The 21,868-nt window shown below is 39.7% G+C and overlaps 1 protein-coding gene across 1 annotated transcript in view; it reads left to right on the forward strand.

The window, feature by feature from the left end:
- Ascc3 (activating signal cointegrator 1 complex subunit 3) overlaps positions 1–1,351 on the forward strand; it is a 246,784-nt gene extending 245,433 nt beyond the window's left edge. The window contains exons 43-44 of the mRNA XM_090338378.1: positions 205–380; positions 559–1,351. Of these exons, the coding sequence (XP_090194504.1) occupies positions 205–380; positions 559–706 (324 nt within the window). The 3' untranslated portion in view covers positions 707–1,351. The remainder of the gene's footprint in view (positions 1–204; positions 381–558) is intronic.
- The last annotated feature ends 20,517 nt before the right edge of the window (positions 1,352–21,868 follow it).

Raw genomic sequence — 21,868 nt, forward strand, 5'->3', positions numbered from 1 at the left:
CATGGCTCAACAGTAAAATGCCTACCTAGAAATCAAGCCCTGAGTTCAAACCCTAATACCTCTGGTGGAGTGTCTGTTTAAATATGCCTAAGTTGTGTAGATTTGTAAACTTTAAATAAATAAAAACAAATTCTTTTAACTACAATTAAGGGGTATGGAAAGTATAAACATTACAAATGTACTGTCTTTTTTTCTGGTTTCTAGGGAAAGCAGGAGAGCTATGCAGTTGCCCCTCGATTTCCCAAATCAAAGGATGAAGGATGGTTTTTGATACTAGGAGAAGCAGACAAGAGAGAACTTATTGCTTTAAAACGAATAGGATATGTTCGAAGTCACCAGGACATTTCCATTTCTTTTTATACCCCTGAAATACCTGGAAGGTAAGCAGATTCTCACATCAAATTTACAAAGCAAAAAGAGAGGGTGGAGGGTGGCAGAGTTCAAGAGGTAAAACACCTGCCTCGCAAGCATAAGGCCTTAAATTTAAATTGCCAGGACTACCATTAAAATTTTAAAGGCAACAAAGTTTTACATATGTGCTCTATTTTTACATTTTAGGTATATCTTCACTCTGTATCTCATGAGTGACTGCTATATTGGCCTGGACCAACAGTATGACATTTATCTCAATGTCACACAAGCAAGCATTTCCACACGGGTCAACACAGAGGTCTCAGACACCTTCACTGACCTCGCAATGGAGTAACCTGACCCAAAGATGCCATTTGAAAGAAGCGGCTAAGAGTCTAGCTGTTCACTCATCTAGAGAGAGTAAATTACTTGATGTTTACCGAGACGGAGTCAACGTCTAACCTCAAGACATCCAGGAAATTGACAGTGGCTGCAGTTTGAACTCCAGCAGCTCAGAGTTAGCCACAGTGGCCTTCTAGCAAGCGTTGCCTTTTAGCACGTTGTCTCCCCAGGTTTCTTGGTGTGTAAAGTGAGTGTGTTGGGATAGTCTTTTAACTTTTGTATATTTGAGTTGATACTTTGGAGTTACCAATCAAATTTTACATCTCACCAGACATTGTTTACATGAATATTTGCTTCTCCTTTTATTTTTTAAGAAATATTGCAATGGGGTGTTACAGTGTTAGAATTTTCACTCTGAAGCCCTAAATATATAAAGGTACAAGGTGATACAAAATGGGTCTTGCTAGCAAAATTTATACTTCAGTTTGATCACAAATAGAAGTTTCAAGAAATGTCTTATGGTCACAAATGTTCATAATATGTAATATAAAATTATATTACCAAGTCCAGTGGTGATTGTAAAAGAAGGCAATATGTTGGTCTTAGAAAAGGTAGATACTGTAACTGGTAGAAATAAAATATAGTGAGTGCCACTTCAGTAAGCTGGCTCAATTTTTTCTTCTGTTTCCATTATATTGTCTATTTTGTCCCTGCTGTTACATGATAACTTGTGTTCTTTTCTTGCATAAACATTCAAAAAAAGAAGTACAGTCGAGCTCATGTAGTAGAGATATATTTCAAGATATTTTGGTCTTTTGCTCAACTCTACAGCTAGATTTTCACCTGTTACAAAGAAAATAGCTATGTTCAGACATGTTTTACATGAAAAATTTAGTTCAAAATTAACTAATTTTTAAATGTAAAATGCAATTCAAAAGCTTCTGCATACAAAAGCAATAGTCAATAGAATGAAGAAGCACCCTACAGAACAGGAGAAAATATTTACAAATTCTTCATCCAAGAATATACAAGGAACTCAAAAAAAAAACTCAGGCAGTGTTTGGGGGAGTGCATTTGGTATACGAGCTGAAATAGAGCACTATTTACAACATTAGAAGACTAGTCCAGTTAAACAGTTGATACATTCTTCAAAGACAAGAAGAGAGGTCAACAGGCAAGAATTTTATGATGTAGCCTTGAATTAAAGAGTAAGAACTATAAATCTTGTATCTACATAATGAAATCTCTGGCCAAATCATCAGATGTTAGTCCTTAATTTTGTAGGAGCTTTCTTTAGGAAAATTAGGGGCACATACAGTGTCTCACATATGTAATCCCTAGCTACTCAGGAACTAGGGATTAGCAGAATCTGTGATTCAAGGACTGCCCTTGGAAAAAAGTTAGGGAGATAGTATTTCAACAGATAAACTAGATGTGGTGATATATACCTAGTCACAGCTGCGCAAGAAGTAGCAATCTGAGGCCAGCCTGAAGCAGAAGCAGAACCATAAGGCACTATCCAAAAAATAACTAAGGTGAAAAGGTCTTGGGGCCTAGCAAATTAGAGTCCCTACATTCAAACCCCAAGATATCACCAGAATAAATAAGTAAACAAATAACCAGTCTAATATATAGAGATAATATGAACACAGGAAGAAAAAGAAACACAGGACAGTTATTAAGCAATTCATTAGAGGGTCATGGATAGAAGACAAGTTTAGACTTCTTACTAACAGGTAAGAATTTGCCTCGGTTTCCCTTTCCTGTATCCTGCGTGTGTGTGTGTGTGTGTGTGTGTGTGTGTGTGTGTGTGTGTGCGTGCGCGCGCATATATGCCTCTTCATCCCACTCTAAGAACTAAAACTTCGAACTCATCCCCACTTTCAATCTCACTATTCTCTCCCTGGGGGAAGGTATATTTCATTTCCCTTGCAAACAGCCTTCTGGTTCTATTTACAACCAACTGTAATTCAGCTGTCTGAAACAAACTTCACATCCCATAAGCCTCCACAAAATGCAGGAAACTTTCAGGGTGATGATCATTCAGCCCTAACAAGTTTCCAGACTTTAAGGAGAACTACACCTATTTTCTTACAAATTCCATTAACAGCTATGAAGGGAGGAGGATACAGTGACATTAGGCATTCAGTCTCCAAATAGCATGTTTCTTCTCTACATGCACAAATGACAAAAAAAAAAAATGTGTATACAAAATTAACCCTCTCCTTGCAATTTTGGCATCCCCCTTGTAGAGTGAATTACAAGGACCCTTCGAAAACTACACACCACTCCCCAAGCACATGTACTACTCAGTTGCTCACGCTCAAACACTTAAGGTCATTTGTGTGGGTGTGTGGGTGGGTGTGCACACACACTAGAGTTTGAACTCATAGGTTTCGCTCTCACTTGGCTTTTTTGCTTAAAGCTGAGACTACCAATTGCTCCATACCTCTATTTGTGGCTTTCTTCTAGTTAACTGGAGATAGGTGTTTCTTGGATTTGTCTGCCCACACTGGCTTCGAACCATGTTCCTCAGATCTCAACCTCCTGAGTAGTTACAATTACAGGTGTGAACCATCAGCACCTAACTAGATTCATTCTGACACAGAGCGGATCCTCTCAGTTGTCTTCGAATTCTATGTCCAGCTATTCCACACTGCTGGCCTCTACACCATCTTTACACTGGCCATCTTTTGAAACCTGGGTGAGATAGACTGCTCTACTCAAAAACTACCAAGTCCTTTCTATCCAAATAAAAGCCAAAAAACAAAAGCCCTTTACAGTGCCTACAAGGTTCTACATGGGCTTCTTCCATCTCTGCTCACTACCTGGCTTCCACACATGACTCTTGCATATGTTCAGTCCACACCAATCATAGTGGTACCCTGCTTTTTGTGGACTTACTGAAGGGCTTGCCTCCTTTACTTCCCTTGAATGAACAATCTAACCATCCTAGAGGAAATGCCCCCAGCATTCCCTGCCCCCCTTTTCTGATTTTTACCTCCATCATTCTTACTGCTACTATAAAAGTATTTATTGGCTATGGGAAACAAGGAATTTTGATTGGTTTTGCTCATTGCTACATAATCTGCATCTGCAAAATATCATCATACTTGTAGCACTATATTTCTTAGATTAGTAAACAAAGGCAGACACATAAATTCTAAACCCTCATGCACGGACATTAGGTGTGCTCTAGAAATCAAGACTGCTTGTAGAGACTTGCCAAAAGTAAATTACCGACCTGATGATCACCTTGCACTGTCTGTCAGAGGAAAGTATACTGAAACTCAATAAGCCGTGGATGAGGATAATGATAATGATGATAAGGACGAGATGGAGGAGGGAGGAATGACGACAACGATAAACAATAACAACCAAGGGTGATAATAATGAAAAACGGTGCCTTTAAATGGCAATGGATCCTGTGTACTACAAGCCTAGACAGGCGTAGTGGCTCACACCTGTAATCCTAGCTACTCAGGAGGCTGAGATCTGAGGATCATGGTTCAAAGCCAGCCCAGGCACTAAAGTCCAAAAGACTCATCTCCAGTTAATCTCTAGAAAACAGGAAGTGGTGCTGTGGCTCCAGGGGTAGGGTGGTAGCCTTGAGCTAAAGAGCTCAGGGACAACACCCAGTCCCAGAGTTCAAGCCCCATGACCAATAAAAATAAAACAAAATCAAGCCTCTCAGTGCCTGGTGGCTCAAACCTGTAACCTGTAATCCTAACTGTTCAGGAAGCTAAAATCTAAAATCCAGCCTGAGCTAGGAGAGTTTATCTCCAATTAACCAGCCAAGAAAGGAAGTGAGGGTGGGGTGTGGCTCAAGTGGTAGGGTGCCTACCTTGTCTAAAAAAACTAAGCAAGAACATGAGGCCTAGAGTTCAAGCCCAGGTACACACACACACACTTCAGATAAGGCCCACAGTTCATACTCACACACACACACACACACACACACACACACACACACACACCACTTCAGATAAGGCCCACAGTTCTGGCTCTCTATCCTTTTTGCCAGTTCTGGGCTTGAACAGGGCCTGAACACTGTTCTTGGGTTTTCTCAAGGCTAGAGCTCTACCACTTGAGCCTCAGCACCACTTCTGGCTTTTTTCTATGTGTTGCCGAAGAATCAGACCCTGGTCTTCGTACATGCTAGCCAAGCACTCTACCATTCTGCTTTCAGGAATTAAGAAGTCTGCATTTTAGCAACATAAAACATTAAAAACTTGAATTTAGTAAATTTTATTATATTTCCAGGCTCTCAAAAATGCTAACGGTCGTTGACTACAGATCCTAAAAGACTGCATCTTAAGAAATGTAATAGCTTTAAAAAAAAAAAAAGTTAAAAAGAAATGTAGAATCATAATGATTCCTGAAAATATTTAGTCTCGCAATTTCAACATTAATCCTCCCCCTCTCCATTATAAAAAAAAAATTCCATCCTAGCCAAGCACAGTGGCCTGTGATAATCCTAGCTACTCAGGAGGCTGAGATCTGAGGTTCACAGTTCAAAGCCAGCCTGGGCACTAAAGACCATGAAACTCTTATCTCCAATTAATCACTAAAAAATGGGAAGTGGGACTGTGGCTCAAGGGTAGGGCAGTAGTCTTAAGCTGAAGAGCTCAGGGATAGTGCCCAGGCCCAGAGTTCAAGCCCCATGACCCACAAAAACAAAACAAAACAAAAATCCCTTCCTATTTTGGAGGGGTTTGGAATTTAAGATCTTTAAATAAGGCATAAATTGTTCTGTGTTTTTGAATCTTTTTCCCAATATTTGATATATCAACATGAGATAGATCTTGTGATATTGTTCAGATGTTAGATTCAGGCTGACCCAAAGACAACTTTTGTACCAGACTGCCATATTTGGTGGAAGCCTAAGTTTTTATTGCTATTTGTCAATTACAATTTGGAGAGTCAGTTTAAAATGAATTTAAGTTTCATAAGCAGTATCTTGTCCATAAACTGATGTTAACCATTTTATAGAGACCTCCTGACTGCTTCAAATTCCCTGGAGAAATTTATAATACTAAAAGAAATAATGTTTGACATTATGGCTGTGCTAAATATCATGACATGATTATGTCACAATGGATATATGCATTAAAACATACATTGTAGTCAGGTACTGGTGGCCCATGCCTTAAGACTACCTACCTACTCAGGAGACTGAGATCTAATGATTGTGGTTCAAAGCCAGCCCTAGCAGGAAAGTCCATGAGACTCTTATCTCCAATTAACCACTAGAAAACCAGAAGTGGAGCTGTGGCTTGAAGAGAGCACTAGCCTTGAGCTGAAGAGTTTAGAAACAGTGCCCAGGCCCTAAGTTTAAGCCTGATAACTTACCAAAAAGAAACAAAAACGTACCTCATCAATACATGTAAGTTTTCTATATCTATTAAAAGCAAAATAACTTTTAAATCAGATGGGCTTAAACCACAGAAGAGAAAGTAAGGGTTAGAATGAAGAAAAACTTCATGTGTTTAAGAAATAATAAACAAGCAAACTACCAACAGTTTCTTTCCTCCAAACTTCAGGGCACACTGAAAACCAATCTTTGCATAGTTCCCTAAAGTAATGAAAGTGTGTAATAGACATGCTAACAGAGAATAGCAATAATGTCAACTGAGCTTTCCAGTAATGAAGCTCTCCTAAACAATGTGAAAATGGCCTATTTATGGGCAGTCATCTATCAAGAAATGAGCATCTTTACCCATGGTACTTTAGCTCAGTCTTACCAGAAATTATACTCTGCTTCCTGACTACTAAAACTTGATGTCCCACAGAAGCAATCAGCATAAATTATTGTGAAGAACTCGTTTGACTGTATCAAAGGGAAGCAATGTTTTTTAATGTGTGTCTGCAAGGCTACTTTCCACCATGGATCGAACCATGGATCCCATCCATAGTAGCTGGACGCAGTAGCTCTCACCTGTAATCCTAGCTACTCAAGAGGCTGAAATCTGAGGATAGCAGTTCAAAGCCAGCCTAGGCACTAAAATCAATGAGACTCTTCAATTAACCCTCAGAAGACCAGAAGTGGTGCTGTGGCTCAAGGGCAGTAGCCTTGAGCTGAAGAGCTCAGGGACAACTTCCAGGCCCAGAGTTCAAGTCCCATGACCAACAAAAAAAAAAAATGAAGGACAGTATATCTGATAGATTGTCTTATTTCCCATTTCCTCCCCTATAGGAACAGGTATGTGATCCCATTTATCAAATCAGTTATTGATATGCAAATGATGAGAAAATGATAAAGTATTCGTGGAAGTCTTAAGTCTATACAGATTCATTTTCAAGGTTCCAGCAAGATATTTGTGCCTGGAGAGGAACTCATCTGTGTTCCATTCCTTTGTTCCAATTTCCACTCCCAGAATGCAAATGCATTTACACTTTCAGTATAGAGCAGCACACACACAAGAACATGAAACACTTCCTTGTATCTTTCTTGGATCCATGTTCTTCTAATGGACTAGTGAAAGGTACCTAGAAAGTCTGGGCGGTGAAGAAGAATTTCTGCCTGCTTCATTTCTCCCTTTTGAAATTTCAAAGACCAACTGCACCTTTTTCCCTTCATATACATACCTGGGGCTATTTTTGATGTTCTGGTGTCCAGTTGGTAGAAGCAAAACTCACTCTGGAAGCACAACAGCTTTGGAGAGCAAGACTGTGGGCTGCCTCACAAATGCTACTAGCATTTGGAATGCAAAGTGTGTGGCACCAGAAAGTAGGTTCTCTGATGTGCTTTAAAGCATTTATGCCCTTTCCCTAATATTCCAGGCAGTACCCATTCTGCACGATCTTCCTGGAAGTGTTGTTTCCCCCATATTTGCATAAGCATGAAAATGAATTTCAGTATTTTCTGTAAAAACCTAGCCCCTTTTCCTTTTAAAAAGAAATATTGTATTTTTTCAGAAGCAACTATTTTTAAACTCTTTTATCCAGCTTCTGAAGTTAATTCTAACAACAAAAAATTAGGAATGAACAAATTATGGCACTGGCTTCTAATATACGGCTGCCAGCACAGAAGGTGATGTGAACAACACAGACATCTTTGCAAAACCCCAGTCTTATTTTCTGATTTTTTTAGAAAAATACATTCCTCTAAAAGCACATTAGCCCACAAGTGTCCTTTAGAGATACTGAAATATTGGAGAAATCCTTGGATTGTAGCAGAGAACATTCTCCATGGACAATTCTAATCCATTATAGAAACATAACAGTACCCAGATCATATAATATACCACAGCAATCAGCCTGGCTTCTGTCCATCTTATAAAATGCTATAACTCAGAAACAGCAAACCGGCTGCTGTTTGCAACAATTCAGCCCAGAACGATCGACTCTCAATTGATTGTTACTTTTCATGCAGAAAATGACTGTACATCTGCATCTTCTATTTCCATTTTGTCATTTCGTTATCTCTGCTCATTGTGTTAATTATTTTTGGATGCTTCATCCCATCCCCAAACAATATAGCTGAAATACTCATGAGGGTGCATTGCATAAATATTGAATGTGCTAAAGACAGAGTCTGAGGTAATTCAGAATGAATTTAACTAAGTTGATTGGAATCCGTTTTTATTTAGGAACTCTTCCAGGGACCATCCTGACATATTTAAAATAACTATTCACAGAGATGCAATTCGCTTGTGCATTCCAACAAATCCATAAATCAGCAATCAGAACAAAAATACATGCATTATGATGCTGGGAAACAGCTAAAAAGGGACTCAGGAAGACGTTACCAATTACAGTAATCAAAACCCTAGGAAAATTCTTCAGAACAAAAATGTTTTAATAAAGTCAGATGAAGATAATGCAACGATGATGAGGTGCTAGAATGGGACAGGGAGATGTAAAGTACACAAGGCTGTAATTATGGATGGTTTTGCAGATTCTGCGGACAGAAAATAAAATTTGTTCTACCTGATGAGCCCAGAAATGGTGTTGTAATGAAAAGTCTAGCGTGTTGTGTTGGTTTTGAATGATGTCATAGATCTGACACCAAAAGTACATACGATTGAGCTGCATGAACTAAATCAACAGAGGAAGAAAGCAACCAACAAAATAGAAGAAAATATTTACATGTCATGTGTCTGACCAAGGATTAACATCCAGAATACATAGAGAACTCCTAAAGCTTAACAAAAAACACAAACAACTTGATTTTTAAATAAAGACAAGAAAATTTACAGACATTTCTACAGAGAAAACGAGCAGAAGGCAAATAAGTACGTGAAAAGATGCTTAACATCACTAGCTATTTTTTCAAATGCTATTCGGAGCTGCAGCGACATACCACTTTATATCCATTAGAGAACTTTTAACTACTTTTTTTTAACTCCAAGAATAGGTATTGGCAAGGATATAGTAAAACTGGAGTTCTTATGTACTTATAAACCTTGTGAAAACTGTTGCTAAAACATTAAAAATACTATTGCAAAATAGTACATAATGTGATGTGAAGGACTGACTTCAGGAGAGAGAACGGGGGGCTACTGTTTACTTAAAAATACTTAAGATGGTGGTTTAGTATAGGCAAAATATGGAATCAACCCAGATACCCTTTAGTGGATGAATGAATCACGAAACTGTGATATATATATATACACAATGGAATTTGACTCCTCCATCAGAAAGAGTGATATTGTACCATTCATAAGGAAATGAAAAGACTTAGAAAAAACTATATTAAGCTAAGTAAGCCAGACCCAAAGAACCATAGGCTGCATGATTTCCCTGTACTCATTACCTGAATTATTCAGCTGTAACCCTCTGTATATTACCTTTACAATAACAATATATATATTTTTAAATATTTGACACTGGGCTGGGAATGTGACCTAGTAATAGAGTGCTTGCCTAGAATGCACAAAGCCTGGATTTGATTCGCTGAACCTCATACATAGAAAAATCCGGAAGACGTACTGTGGCTTAAGAGGTACAGCACTAGCCTTGAGAAAGCTCAAAGACAGTGCCCAGGCACTGAGTTCAAGTCCAAGGACTAGCAAAAAAATTGACTTGGTATATTTTTTTTTGCCAGTCCTCAGGACCTAAGGACTGTCCTTGGATTTTTCTCAAGGTTAGAACTCTACCACTTGAGGGGCCAGGAGTTTGGCCTAGTGGTTAAAGTGCTTGCCTAGCATGCATGAAGACCCGGGTTCGATTCCTCGGTACCACATACATAGAAAAAAGCCGGAAGTGGTGCTGAGGCTCAAGTGGTAGAGCTCTAGCCTTGAGAAAATCCAAGGACAGTGCTCAGGCCCTGAGCTCAAGCCCAGGACTGGCAAAAAAAAAAAAAAAAAAAGAACTCTACCACTTGAGCTTCAGCACCATTTCTGGCTTTTTCTAAGTATGTGGTACCAAGGAATCGAACCCGGGTCTTCGTGCATGCTAGGCAAGCACTCTACCACTAGGCCAAACTCCCAGGCCGTGACTTGGTATATTTAATGTTATATATGTATATTATCTTAGTGTAAAATATGCTATTTTAAGAAAAACTCGAATATCTTGGACCAAAGAAATGAAAGACAAGAACAGATGACTCACATAGGCTTACTTTTAAAAGCACAAGATACTATGATGTACAGCTAGAATTATTCATCTCAACAGGAAGCTCTATGACCCCTCTCTACAGAGACTCTGTAGCCTACTTTTGTGTTTAATAAGCTTGCTGTTTTTTTAAAACAAAAAGTAAAATACACAGGGAACTTTCTAGATCATTTCACCAGTCTTATTTCACTGAAGATAATATTTCAAAAAACATCTATCAGGTCAGTAGGCATGAGAGGCTTATGGCTATAATCCTAGCCACTCAGAAGGCTGAAATCTGGGAACCATGCTTCAAAGCCAGCCCAGGCAGGAAAGTCTACGAGACTCTTATCTTCAATTAACCACCAGAAAGCCAGAAGTAGATCTATAACCCAAGTAACAAAGTGGTAGCCATGAGCAAAAAAGCTCAGTGGGGTAAGACAAGCTCAGAAAAACAAATAATGCATAACCTGTCTCATATGTGGAAGCTAGATCTAAAATATAACTGGACATGATCATCTATACAAGGCTCTAGGCATTTGTTAACAGTCAGATTGGAGGAGGATATACACTTAAGGGAGAAACACAAAGGTGCAACTACTCTGAACTTTTTTGCTTTTGAAATGTATTTATTACCTGACTTATAAAATGTTAAATCCCCTGTACAACACCTTAATAAGAACAATAAAGTTCTATTTTTAAAAGGCTCAAGGACAGCATACAGGCATTGAGTTCAAGCCCTATGACTGACACAAATAAACAAAAATGAGATCATGTCCAAGGTCTTATTCAGGAAGCCAGAGATCTTCATAGTATGTGAACTAAGCCAGACTCAGACAATCATTACATTTTCCCTCATAGCTAGTCTGTAAAAACAAAAGACTTGAAAGTAGAAGGGACTCAATTTGGAAAATGGGAAAGAAGAAAGAGAGAGAAGACATGAGAAGGTAACAAACACCATATTCATGCATGACAAGTGATATAGAGTGCTAAGGACATAGTTACTAAACTAGAAAGACAGCCACCCAATTGGGAAAAGATCTTTTCCAGCAGTACATCAGAAAAAAGCCTGCTATCCAATATATACAAAGAACTCAAGAAACTAAACCCTCCCAAACTTAAACCAATCACTAAATGGGCAACGAGCTAAGGAAAGACATCTTAAAAGAAAAGGTAAAGATGACAAAAGAAATACATGAGGAAGTGCTCATCATCCCTGGCCATAAAAAAAACACAAATCAAAACAAACCTGAGATTCCATTTCACCCCAATTAGATTGGCCAACATTTTGAATTTGAACAACAAATCCTGGTGGGGATGTAGGGAAAAAGGAACCCTACTGCATTGCTGGTGGGAATGTAAACTAGCACAGCCACTGTGGAAAGCAGTCTGGAGGTTCCTAAAACACTTAACATAGACTTTCCCCATGACCGAAGCTCATGAACCAGGATATGGTTCACATCCATGTTCACTGCCACACTACTCACAATAGCCAAGATGCCCCACAATAGATCCAAAAAATGTGGTACTTATCCATGATGAAATTTTACATTGACATTAGGAGAATAAAATAATGTCATTTGCAGGGAAATGGATGGAATCGAACAAATCCTGTTAAGCGAGGCGAGCCAAGCTCAGAGAGACAAACTTTATGTTCTCTCTGATTTGCAAAAGTTAGATCTAAAACTCATTGAGACATGACAAGTTACCCAAGCTTCTATATACTCACATACACTGAGACGAAAAAAGGATTATCTTAGGAGAGAATCACAAAGGTGCAATGCTTGAGCACCATTTCATATCTATACAAAATAATATACAGACTGAAACCAATTTCTAAGGCAGGGAAACAAGAATTTTAAACTTTTTTCTTTTTCTGATTATTCTGTATTTTTTACCTCACAGAAGGTGTATTCGTGTGTATATCTTTGTGATGGGGGGGGGAGAGTAGGACACACAACATGAGAAAGACTGAAAAAGTGCAATGGTGGAGCTTACTGGGCATGGATAAAAGTGAACTTGTGGGTGGAGATGGAAGGGCAAGAATTTGAGAGAATAAGAGAATGAACAATACTGTATGAAAAGAAATGTACTCATTGCCTGACTCATATAATTGTGACTTTTCTGTACATCACCTCTATAATAATAGTAATGTAAATTTTAAAAAGAAAGAAAGAAAATGTGGTAATGACACCTATTATAGAAAAGATAACATGTACCACAGAGGTGGGCAATTCCAAGCCCCCCACCCACGTCAGTGACCCCTCCCTCCCTCCTGCTCGTCACACACTTTGAATGTCATCTGGACTTGGAGATCACTTCTAATGGAAAGGCTGTGCAATCATTTTTAGATTGAATCTAAACAACTGTTATGTAGGTATAGCTGAATAGTAGAGAGGATGAAGATGCCTGTACATGGCCCTGGGTTCAATTCTCAGCAGAAGAAACAAAGAGAAGGTAAAGGGATAAGAGGAAAGGGAAGAGAAGGGAGAACACACTTAACTGCTAGTCAAGTTCACTTTAGGAATCATTCATTATTTGCTAAACAAATATGTTCTTTATTTTTAGTGAATGAACCCAGGATCTTGTGCATCACAAGCATATTCTATACCACTAAGCTCAGGCACTTTGTGTGTGTGTGTGTGTGTGTGTGTGTGTGTGTGTGTGTGTGTGTGTGTGTGTGTGTGTGTATCATGGAGCTTGAATTTGGCCTGTGTGTTGTCCCTGAGCTCTTCAGCTCAAGGCTACCTCCCTATCTTTGCCCAGGCTCAATTTTTAATGCAGGGTTTCATCTATGATGGTAAATGCATAGATTTCAGTAGGGGATGCTGAAACTGTAAAATAAAGGTACCATCAAGTGAAACTTCAGACCCCAGCTGTGGCTCAGCTTCTCCTGCTTAGCCCCCAGTGCATCATATAGTGGAACTGATGAGCAGGCTTCTCCCTTTCTGCTGATCTAAGGTCAATTGTAACAGAAAAATTTGTTGACTCTGTGGACATTTCCTCACAAGATGATTTTCTGGGAATGGCCAGAAATAATCACAAGTAGAACTTCTTTCTCTGCTTTCTCAGCCCAATGCAGCTCTGCCCCAGGACCCACAGTGGGGCTGCCAGGCTGCTGGTGATTCTGTCCAAACGTAAGAAATGGGAATCCGCCCTGTATGGTCTCTCTTGGCAGAACAGGATGGGCTCAAATGTCATCATGAATTAACAAGCATTCCTCCATGCTTCACGGTGGGGCAGAGGTCTTAAAGGGTTTTCTTCTAGTTTTGATTTACAGACTTTTAAAGCTGACATTTAAAGATGATTCCGCCCTTAGAGTCTGCTTGGCAAAATGCTTCTCCTTTGGGAGATAGGCTTCATTGTTCATAGTAACCATCTTTTTTGTTTTATATTCCTTATTGCATATTGATAAGAAAAGAGAATTATCACCTCACAGTTTTACCTATAGCCAGAGAAGAAAACTACCCCTTATGTCATCACTGCCCCTCACGATGCCAAATAAAGAAAAGCCAGTTTGATAAGACATCAAATATAGCAACACACAAGAACTGCCTTGAAGGACTGTCACTCTGATACACACCCCAGTGAATGAGTGATCTATTTAAAGGAATGTCACACTTGTCAAAGCACAAGAAGCAATAAAAAGATCACATATAAAATTCCTTTGTAGGGGGAAAACAAGATGAAGGGTTGGGGTGGGGAAGGGAAATGGGGACCAAGACATGAGAAAGGGTATCAAACATTGTGAAGTAATGTACTTTCTAGCTGGTGAATATAATGTAACTCTTCTATTAATTACAATAAAAATATATGAAAAAATTCCTTTGTTCTTTGAATCAGTTTTCAGAGCAATCTGTATCTCTCTTTGTATATATATATATATATATATATATATATATATATATTGAATACATACATATATATAATCTCATAGGCATCAGCAGAATAAATACACACTAAGCACAGAGCACATTCAACCAAAATTGAAGCAGCAAGTGCTTTAGAGAAGAAAAGACAGAAAGACTCGGCCATTGAAGATCTCCCTGGACTTCACAGTGCAAATCTACTCCACTGCTGCATGATTCTTGTTCTCAAATTGCAAGGCCTGAGCCTCTTTCCAGGCAAAAGTTCACCTGGTCTCCCCACCTAGTCCCTAGCCTTGCACAGAAGCAGTGTGTGAAAGAGTCTTATGCAACAAATACAAATTTCCAATCATAAACTCTAGGACTAAAGTAGACTAGCAGAGCGAACTTAACTTTAGGATACTTTCTCCCACACAACCATCATGCTCATCCCCTCTTCTTTTACAAGCATCAGCTGAAGCCAGCATCAGTATCTTACGCCTGTACATCTTAGCAACTCAAAAAGATCTGAGAGATCTGAGGGTTGAGGTTCAAAGCCAACCTGAGCAGGAAAAGTCCATGAGACTCAGCTAGCCAGGAAGAAAGCTGGAAATAAAGGGGTAGCTCAAGTGGTACAGAGCCTAGTTTTGAACTTGGGACAGTACCAGGCCCTAAGTTAAGTCCCAATACTATTACAAAAATAAATTTCTGAACAGGCAATGGTGGCTCAAACCTGTAATCTTAGCTACTTAGGAGACAGAGATCTGAGGCTGAAGCCAACCTGAACAGATAAGTTTGTGAGATTCTTCTCTGCAATAAACCACCAAAAAGCCAGAAATATAGCTGTGGCTCCAGAAAGCTCAGGGATAGATAGTTCCTAGGCTCCGAATTCAAGCCCCAGGACTACCAGAAAATAATAACAATAATGATAATAACAAAAATGTGTTGAGGTATTAGAAGAGGTCAATAAAGGCGGTTACAGTTGTTTGTCATTAGGCAGACAAATGCCTTTTAGTGGCAGGAAAGCTGGTGTGAAACAGAGACAGAATCCTGGACATTAGAGATATTTTTCAAACAATAAGCTCAGTGGTAAAAGTCAACCACTGACATCTAAGAGACCCTGCTGGAGAATGCTTTACAATCTCTCTGCCAGACTGTATTCAGTCAACATGTTTCCACTAATATGCATTGCCTACAGAACTCAGTGCTCTCTGTAGACTAATTCTGAAAGGCCCTAGGGGGAAAAAATTGTGCCCAGTGCCTTCTGAGGAGACTCCATGTTTGATACTTGTCACCATTTGACTTTGGTGTTTACATAGTAGTTTTCCATTGGAAGTCATTGATTTCAAATGTCGGATCAAACAAAAAGATGCTCCGAATCATAACTTGCTGCAAATAAACGTAATAATAACACTTAGTGGTATCAATGGCAGCTGTGCTTTAAGAAGAAAATTTGAAGACTTATGGAAAATAAGACCCTTCTGGAAAAGTTGGATATACATGTTTAGAATAAATGGAAAAGTTGTACCGAATGGCATACCACAGTAATCTCAGCTCTTGGGAGATAGAAACAGGAGACTGTAAGTGTGAAGCCAGGCCTCATAGAATAAGTTCCCATTTCCAAAACAAACAAACAGCCATCTCAGGGGTAGTATCTTTCTCTAATCTTCCCTCTTCTGCTATCCCCCAAACCTCCCCAGCCTACCTCATCAAAAGACAATCCCAGTTGGAAACCATTTTTACAGATGTGCTAAAGTAACAATGAAGTCGTTAGGTGAGGCCCTGGTCCCATGTAACTCGTGTCCTGAGGAAAGGGGGAAATGTGGGGAAAGAGCCAAACCCATGAGTGGGGAAGATGGCATAAAGAGAAACCAGTGTGCCTGGTGAACCAGGAGGCAGAGATTGGACTGGAATGATGCCAGGAACCTGCAAAAGGCAAAGAAAGAATTGCCCTCCTCAGGGCAGAGGCCCAGTGTCCGGCTGGCAACTTGATTTCAGAGCCTGAAACCATGTAGAGCCCTGAGACCATACATATCTGTTGGTCTAAGCTATTCAATTTGTTGTTGTTGTTTTAATAAAGCCCTAATAAGCTAATAATCTCTACCCTTTTATCTTCTGGGTTTCATAGGCCTCCAGCAAAAAGGCCTGCCAGGCTTGGGTGTCTGCAGCTTTGGGGCTCAAACTCAAGGCCTCACATCCAGGCCTAGCTCAGCGAGTCTCTCCATGTGAAGGCCTCCAGCCTTCTTCCTGCCTCCTTACCTCTTCCAAAGCACTCCTTGGGCTGATTCAGCTCATTCCCTGTTCTACCATGCCCTGTGCAAACCTCCAAGACAAGTGCCACACCTGCCTGTGGTGCTCATGGCCAATCCGACCGGTGGGATGTAAACAGGGCGGCAGTCTCTTTCAGGCTGAGCACACAGATGCTGTGGGAATGGTTCCTTCATGGGACTGCTCTCTTGGTATTCCAGATCATTCCAGATCTTTTATTTGGGATGGGAGGCGGTCCCTGAGCTTCTTGTTTTGCTCAAACCTAGCACTTTATCACTTGGACCACAGCCCCACTTATGGCTTTTGATTTTTTTTTTATTTTTTTGAGAATGAATTAGAGATAGAATCATCCGGACTTTCCTGCCACCTCCACCTCAGACACTACTGTTCAGTGTGCTCTGGAAGAAGAATAAGCCATTCTTGAATTGAAGCCTCAAAACCAAGGTGATTGTACCAACGGGGAGAAAGGAAAGAAGTAGATGGTCTCATTTCACTATCCCTTATTATAAGATCAAAAGAATATATTTAAAAGCACTGAGTGTTAAAAGAATATAAAAAGTTATAAAAGCTCCATTTTTCTAATGAAAGAACATTTTTCTCTCCACCATCTACAAATTAAAACATTACATCTATTAATATGCTAGTTCATCAACAAATTACCAGCCCATTTTCCACAGTGAAGGAATAAAGGGAAAAGTTCACCTAATCAAAGAGGTTAGCTCCTAATTAGGATTAGCCTGCAGAAGTTGCTGGGTGTAATTTTCCACTGCAAATTGTTCTAGGCTTGACCTTTGCTGGTATGAAGGACATGGCTTGAACACACATCTTTCCTTTCCCAGCACGTCCCCAGAAAACCATAGTGCCTTCTGTACACTATGACCGAGTCAGCCTTCTCCACTTTCCTGCTATCTCCTCGCCTCTCATGTTAAGGAATCTCTGGAAGAGAAATGAGCACTTATTGCAACCCATAAACAAGCTGAAAAGTCAAGCCCAGGGGTTGAAGCACATATCCACTACTTACTAGCTGCATGGCTTAGCTGCATGGATTTTGGTTCCCTGTTGTGTGACCAGATCATCATACCTCCTTTCTTGGGTGTGAAAGAAGAATCTGGTGTGTTAGCATGAAGCAACCATCAAACTTTATTTCCTCCTGTTCCCAGTGCTGTCTGAAATCTAGTGAGGCTGGCTCGCCTTTTGCTCTTCACTAAGATGCCCTGAGTAAGTTTCTTGGAAACATGTCACTAATACATGACAAGGAAAAGATGTGACACTTTGACTCCAAGTGTCCAATTTTGCCATATCATGAAGCCCAGCACACTGACCTTGATGACTTCGGACTCACACGTGGCAAGCTCGCACTCAAAAGAACTACAGCATCACGTGCAGTGACTGCCTACATCTTCCACCCTTTCGGGCTGACCTAACCAGGTGAGTAGAGAGTGGAGGGGAGCGCAGCAAAGGAATCCTGACACTGGAGTCTCTCCCTGCCTGTGTGCCCACCCTCCCTTGCTGCTGGCAGATAGGCCTCAGCAGCTTCAGAAGAGATTATACGAATATCCTGATCAATGAACTGAATTTATTTCTGAGGAAACCCCTCCAACAACTCTCTTACTCCAATCCTCACCTGCCTGTGAGGTCTCACATATGTCTGTGTGTGTGTGTGTGTGTGTGTGTGTGTGTGTGTGTTCGCACACACCCATGTATGTGTACTGGCAAACTTATAGTCAAAGATGAGAGCTTTATGTAACCAACAGCATGTGTGTGGACTGCCTCAGCACACGAATAGAAAACCTGTGGAAAAATTCTGTAAATGTGCTCCAAGCAATCCCGCTTTCCCACTCAGCACTTTGGAAAACTTTAGGACTTTGAAAATTTTCCAATGATCCCAGGGATGTCATTGTGACTTTCAGAGAAAGATAGAACACAGGAAGAGGAGAATAATTCAAAGCTGAAACCAATTATGGTCCCATACTAATACAAGTGATAGACATTTGGAAAGTCCTATGAGGAAAGAGCTTGAAAAATAGAATTTATAAGATCTTATAGTACTTCAGATTTCCCTTGATTCTATTTAGAACTTCTTATTTCTAGTTATCCCAAAAGGCTCCACCTTTAATAGCTGCATATCAGAAAAGAAAATCAATGGAAAAAAATCTCTGAAATTCAGAGATCAAAGACTGCAATAGGCTATAAAAGGTAAAGTGTAGAAAGAATTAAAAAATAAACACAAAAAAGTAAATTTTATGGCAGGTGACATGAGGCCTCATCACACAAAGCCAATAAAACACACAGTGTAGTTTAAAGGGAAAGTGAAAAAGTTAGCCCTTCTTCTAATATCTTAAATCGTTCAAATTTCAACAACCTTTCTTTTGTTAAACATGATTCGTAAGTTGGGTTTTACACTAGTTTTCATAGGGATTTAGCCAATCCAAACCAATCAAATGAATATTATTTCTTTCAAAAGAATCATTTCCATAGACTATTGTTATTTCAACAATGTAACTATTTTCACTTGGTTTTGAAACTTCCATTTGAATTTCCTTCTGTACCTGAATTATGTTTCTCCTCTGTGTTGGCAAACATCTATTTTTTGGTAAAGAATTTAATTTATTTTTTAAATGGCCAAAAAATGGCATGATCAATGTAGGTGAAAACAGCTTTGGTCAAAAGCAACATGAGAATGAGATTCCTTAGTGACTGGTTTTGCAATCATAACCCAAAGGAAATTTATGTTTTATATAGTGGCAGTTTCATCACAATAAAAATTGCCTTCCCAAGATGGATGGTATACACTTTGCTATAGAAATGTCATTCTCTACTCTTTTTGAACCAAAATCAGTCTTCAGCTTTTGCTATCTGCTGTTCTGGAAGTTTTAATTAGATGTTTACAACTTGATGATACTATTGACCTTCTCAACTGAGATCAGTAATTTACTTATTTTCTAGTATTAAAAATGAGTTATCTTGATGCTCAGAGAACTAATTAGCTAGCAGAAGGGCACTGTGGATTTGCTTAATAATCTGTTTAGTTTACACCACTTTCTGGCATTTAATAGCTGTGAAGTTCAGTGCTAAGCTGGCCTTACCATGATTCTGATGCTAACAGTTTGTGTAGGTTCACTGGGCCTCCTTTCTTCTCTAATTTTGGAACTCATTAGAAGAGTTTTACTGACTTCACAGGTGCATAACTATGAAGGTTTTTCAAGTGCTAAGCTCTGCCATGCCATCACAAGGGCTGAGAAACAAACTTTCTCCACCTGTCATTTATACTCCTGCTAGTGATTCTAAGCATATGGCTATTTTTCCATAGTTTGAGGAAAGATCAATATTGCTCCTCATGGAAAGACAAAGAGAAAGAACATGGTTGAGACATCTCTTCATCTCCCTGGCGTCCAAAACTACCCTTCGTGGTAGATGTAAGCTAATGAGCTCCTTCCGTGCTTCATGCTGAGACTCGGGCTGAGAGGGGAATCTGGCTGAGTGTTTGGGAACACACAGGAGTTACCCAGGCTACTAAGGGTGCCTGACGTTCAGTGGTCAGCTGTCATGATCCCATCTGAAATTGGCATCAGGCTAAAACAGGGTATGTGCTTCTTTGGACTCTATCACAGGAGAGTACTCACAGGAGGAGCCTAGAAAACTCCAAGTTAAGAGAAGCAGGGACCAGCCTGCACATAGCCTTTGGAAGGCAGCTCTTAAGGGCCTGTGCGTCTCCATCCATTGCTATAACCCGATACTCTTGGAGTTTGAGAGTCAAGATAATTTTTAACTCTTGGACAGCAAGAAGAATGAATGTCTCCACGCTGACCTACTCTTAATGTGAGTGCTACCTGTTGATTTTTATTTGGTTCATAGAATTTTCTTACCCATGTCTTATATAAGTTGACCTTGGGTTTGTCCTTGTATTTATTTAATCAAAGCTTTTTGCCTCTGGATTTGGGGAAAAAAAGGATGCCTTTAGTCATCCCTTGTCAAAGGTTATTAAATTCCTAGAATGACTTCCTAAAATGGGGAATAAGGACAATTGATTCTTCTCAGTGGCTTCAGGTAAACCACCTGTTCAGGAAGTTAAAAAATATGGTAGACTCTAAGTTCACTCTTTAAGCTGTCAGTAATAATGCAATGAGGCTGGGGACCAAGACATGAGAAAGGGTATCAATGTATATGAAGTAATGTACCGTCTATCTGGCAAATATAATGTAACCCTTCTGTTAATTACAATACAAATATATGCAAAAATGCAATGAGGCCCATTGTACTGATAAATTTGGTACAGCTTTGAAGCACAACTGAATCTGCTATGGGAATATGGATTTTTGCCTGACAGTGTTTTCCAATAGAATCATATGACCTATCTTATAGTTGTCCCTATAGCAAAGAAAAGAAACAAAGAAAGGGGAAATACTAAGGAGAATTAAAGAGAAATTGCAGATTCCACTCACCAGACCTGTATTCCTACATCTTCCTGTTGCTTTATTTAGAAACAATGATCATTTTGATGTCTATATTGTTTACAAAGTTCACTCTTGTGTTTTGTCTTGTTATTCTCAGCCCGGAGAACGTTTTATTGAGAGAAATTTGCTTGTAAAGCACCTCTCCTCCCACTGTATCCACACATTAAAAAAGACCCTCTGTTTTCTGACATTTATAAATGTGTCTATAATAAGGGAATGAAATACAGACTCTCATATTGCTCCTTTTCCTTTGTGTTCTCAGATTCTCTCTCCTTTTTCTCCCTGCTCACTTCTTCTGATCTGTAGGGGAGAAGAAGCATTATACAGGTGTTGGGTTGGGGTAGCAGTGATGAAAATCTCTGACTCCTGAGAGACGCGGGTCAGATTTCTCTGTTTGCTGGCAAAGAAACCCACAGATGCAGCCAAAACCACAGAGAAAAGTCCTCTAAAACCCCCTCAGACAGCAATGTTTTCGAGTTAAGCCTGTTCATTTATATTTGGACAACCACCTGTTGACTTCTACTGGCACTCATCAAGGGCGGATAGATGGCGGGAACTTGGGGCAGAATTAGCCCATTCACAGGGCTTGCTACTCCCCTTTGAAGACGATGCCATTGTTTTTCTTTGAGCCTAGTCAAGGCTCATAAGATCAAACCATGAACAACAAAAGGGAAAGTGTTTACTTGGGACAGGGTCTCACTCTCCTCTGGAGATTACTGCTGCATTGTCCTAGCATCCTTTTTAATCCAGGAATCGATTAGAGCAGTCTTTACAATGCATTTCCTAGTCCTGAAGTACAGGGGGTGAGAGCCAGGGAAAGAGGCAAGGCAGAATATCTGAGCCACTTAGAGCCCATGGCTCCTGCAGTAGCCTCATATATCCTACGTCTGCTTCAACTCAAAGGTGGAGGGTAAGGTGTAGGCATATCAAGCCAGGAGAAAAAGAGCAGAATGCCAAGTATGCTCATTGATATCAAACTTGAATGTGTGAGGGGAAAGGAGATTGCATGCTGTGGCATTTGGATGCTATCTTTGACAAGATGTTCTAAGCTCTGGACCAGTTCCGCACTTC

Source organism: Megascapheus bottae, chromosome 8 (genome assembly GCF_031878675.1).
Source record: "Megascapheus bottae isolate mThoBot1 chromosome 8, mThoBot2.hap1, whole genome shotgun sequence".
NCBI classification, from domain to species: domain Eukaryota; kingdom Metazoa; phylum Chordata; class Mammalia; order Rodentia; family Geomyidae; genus Megascapheus; species Megascapheus bottae.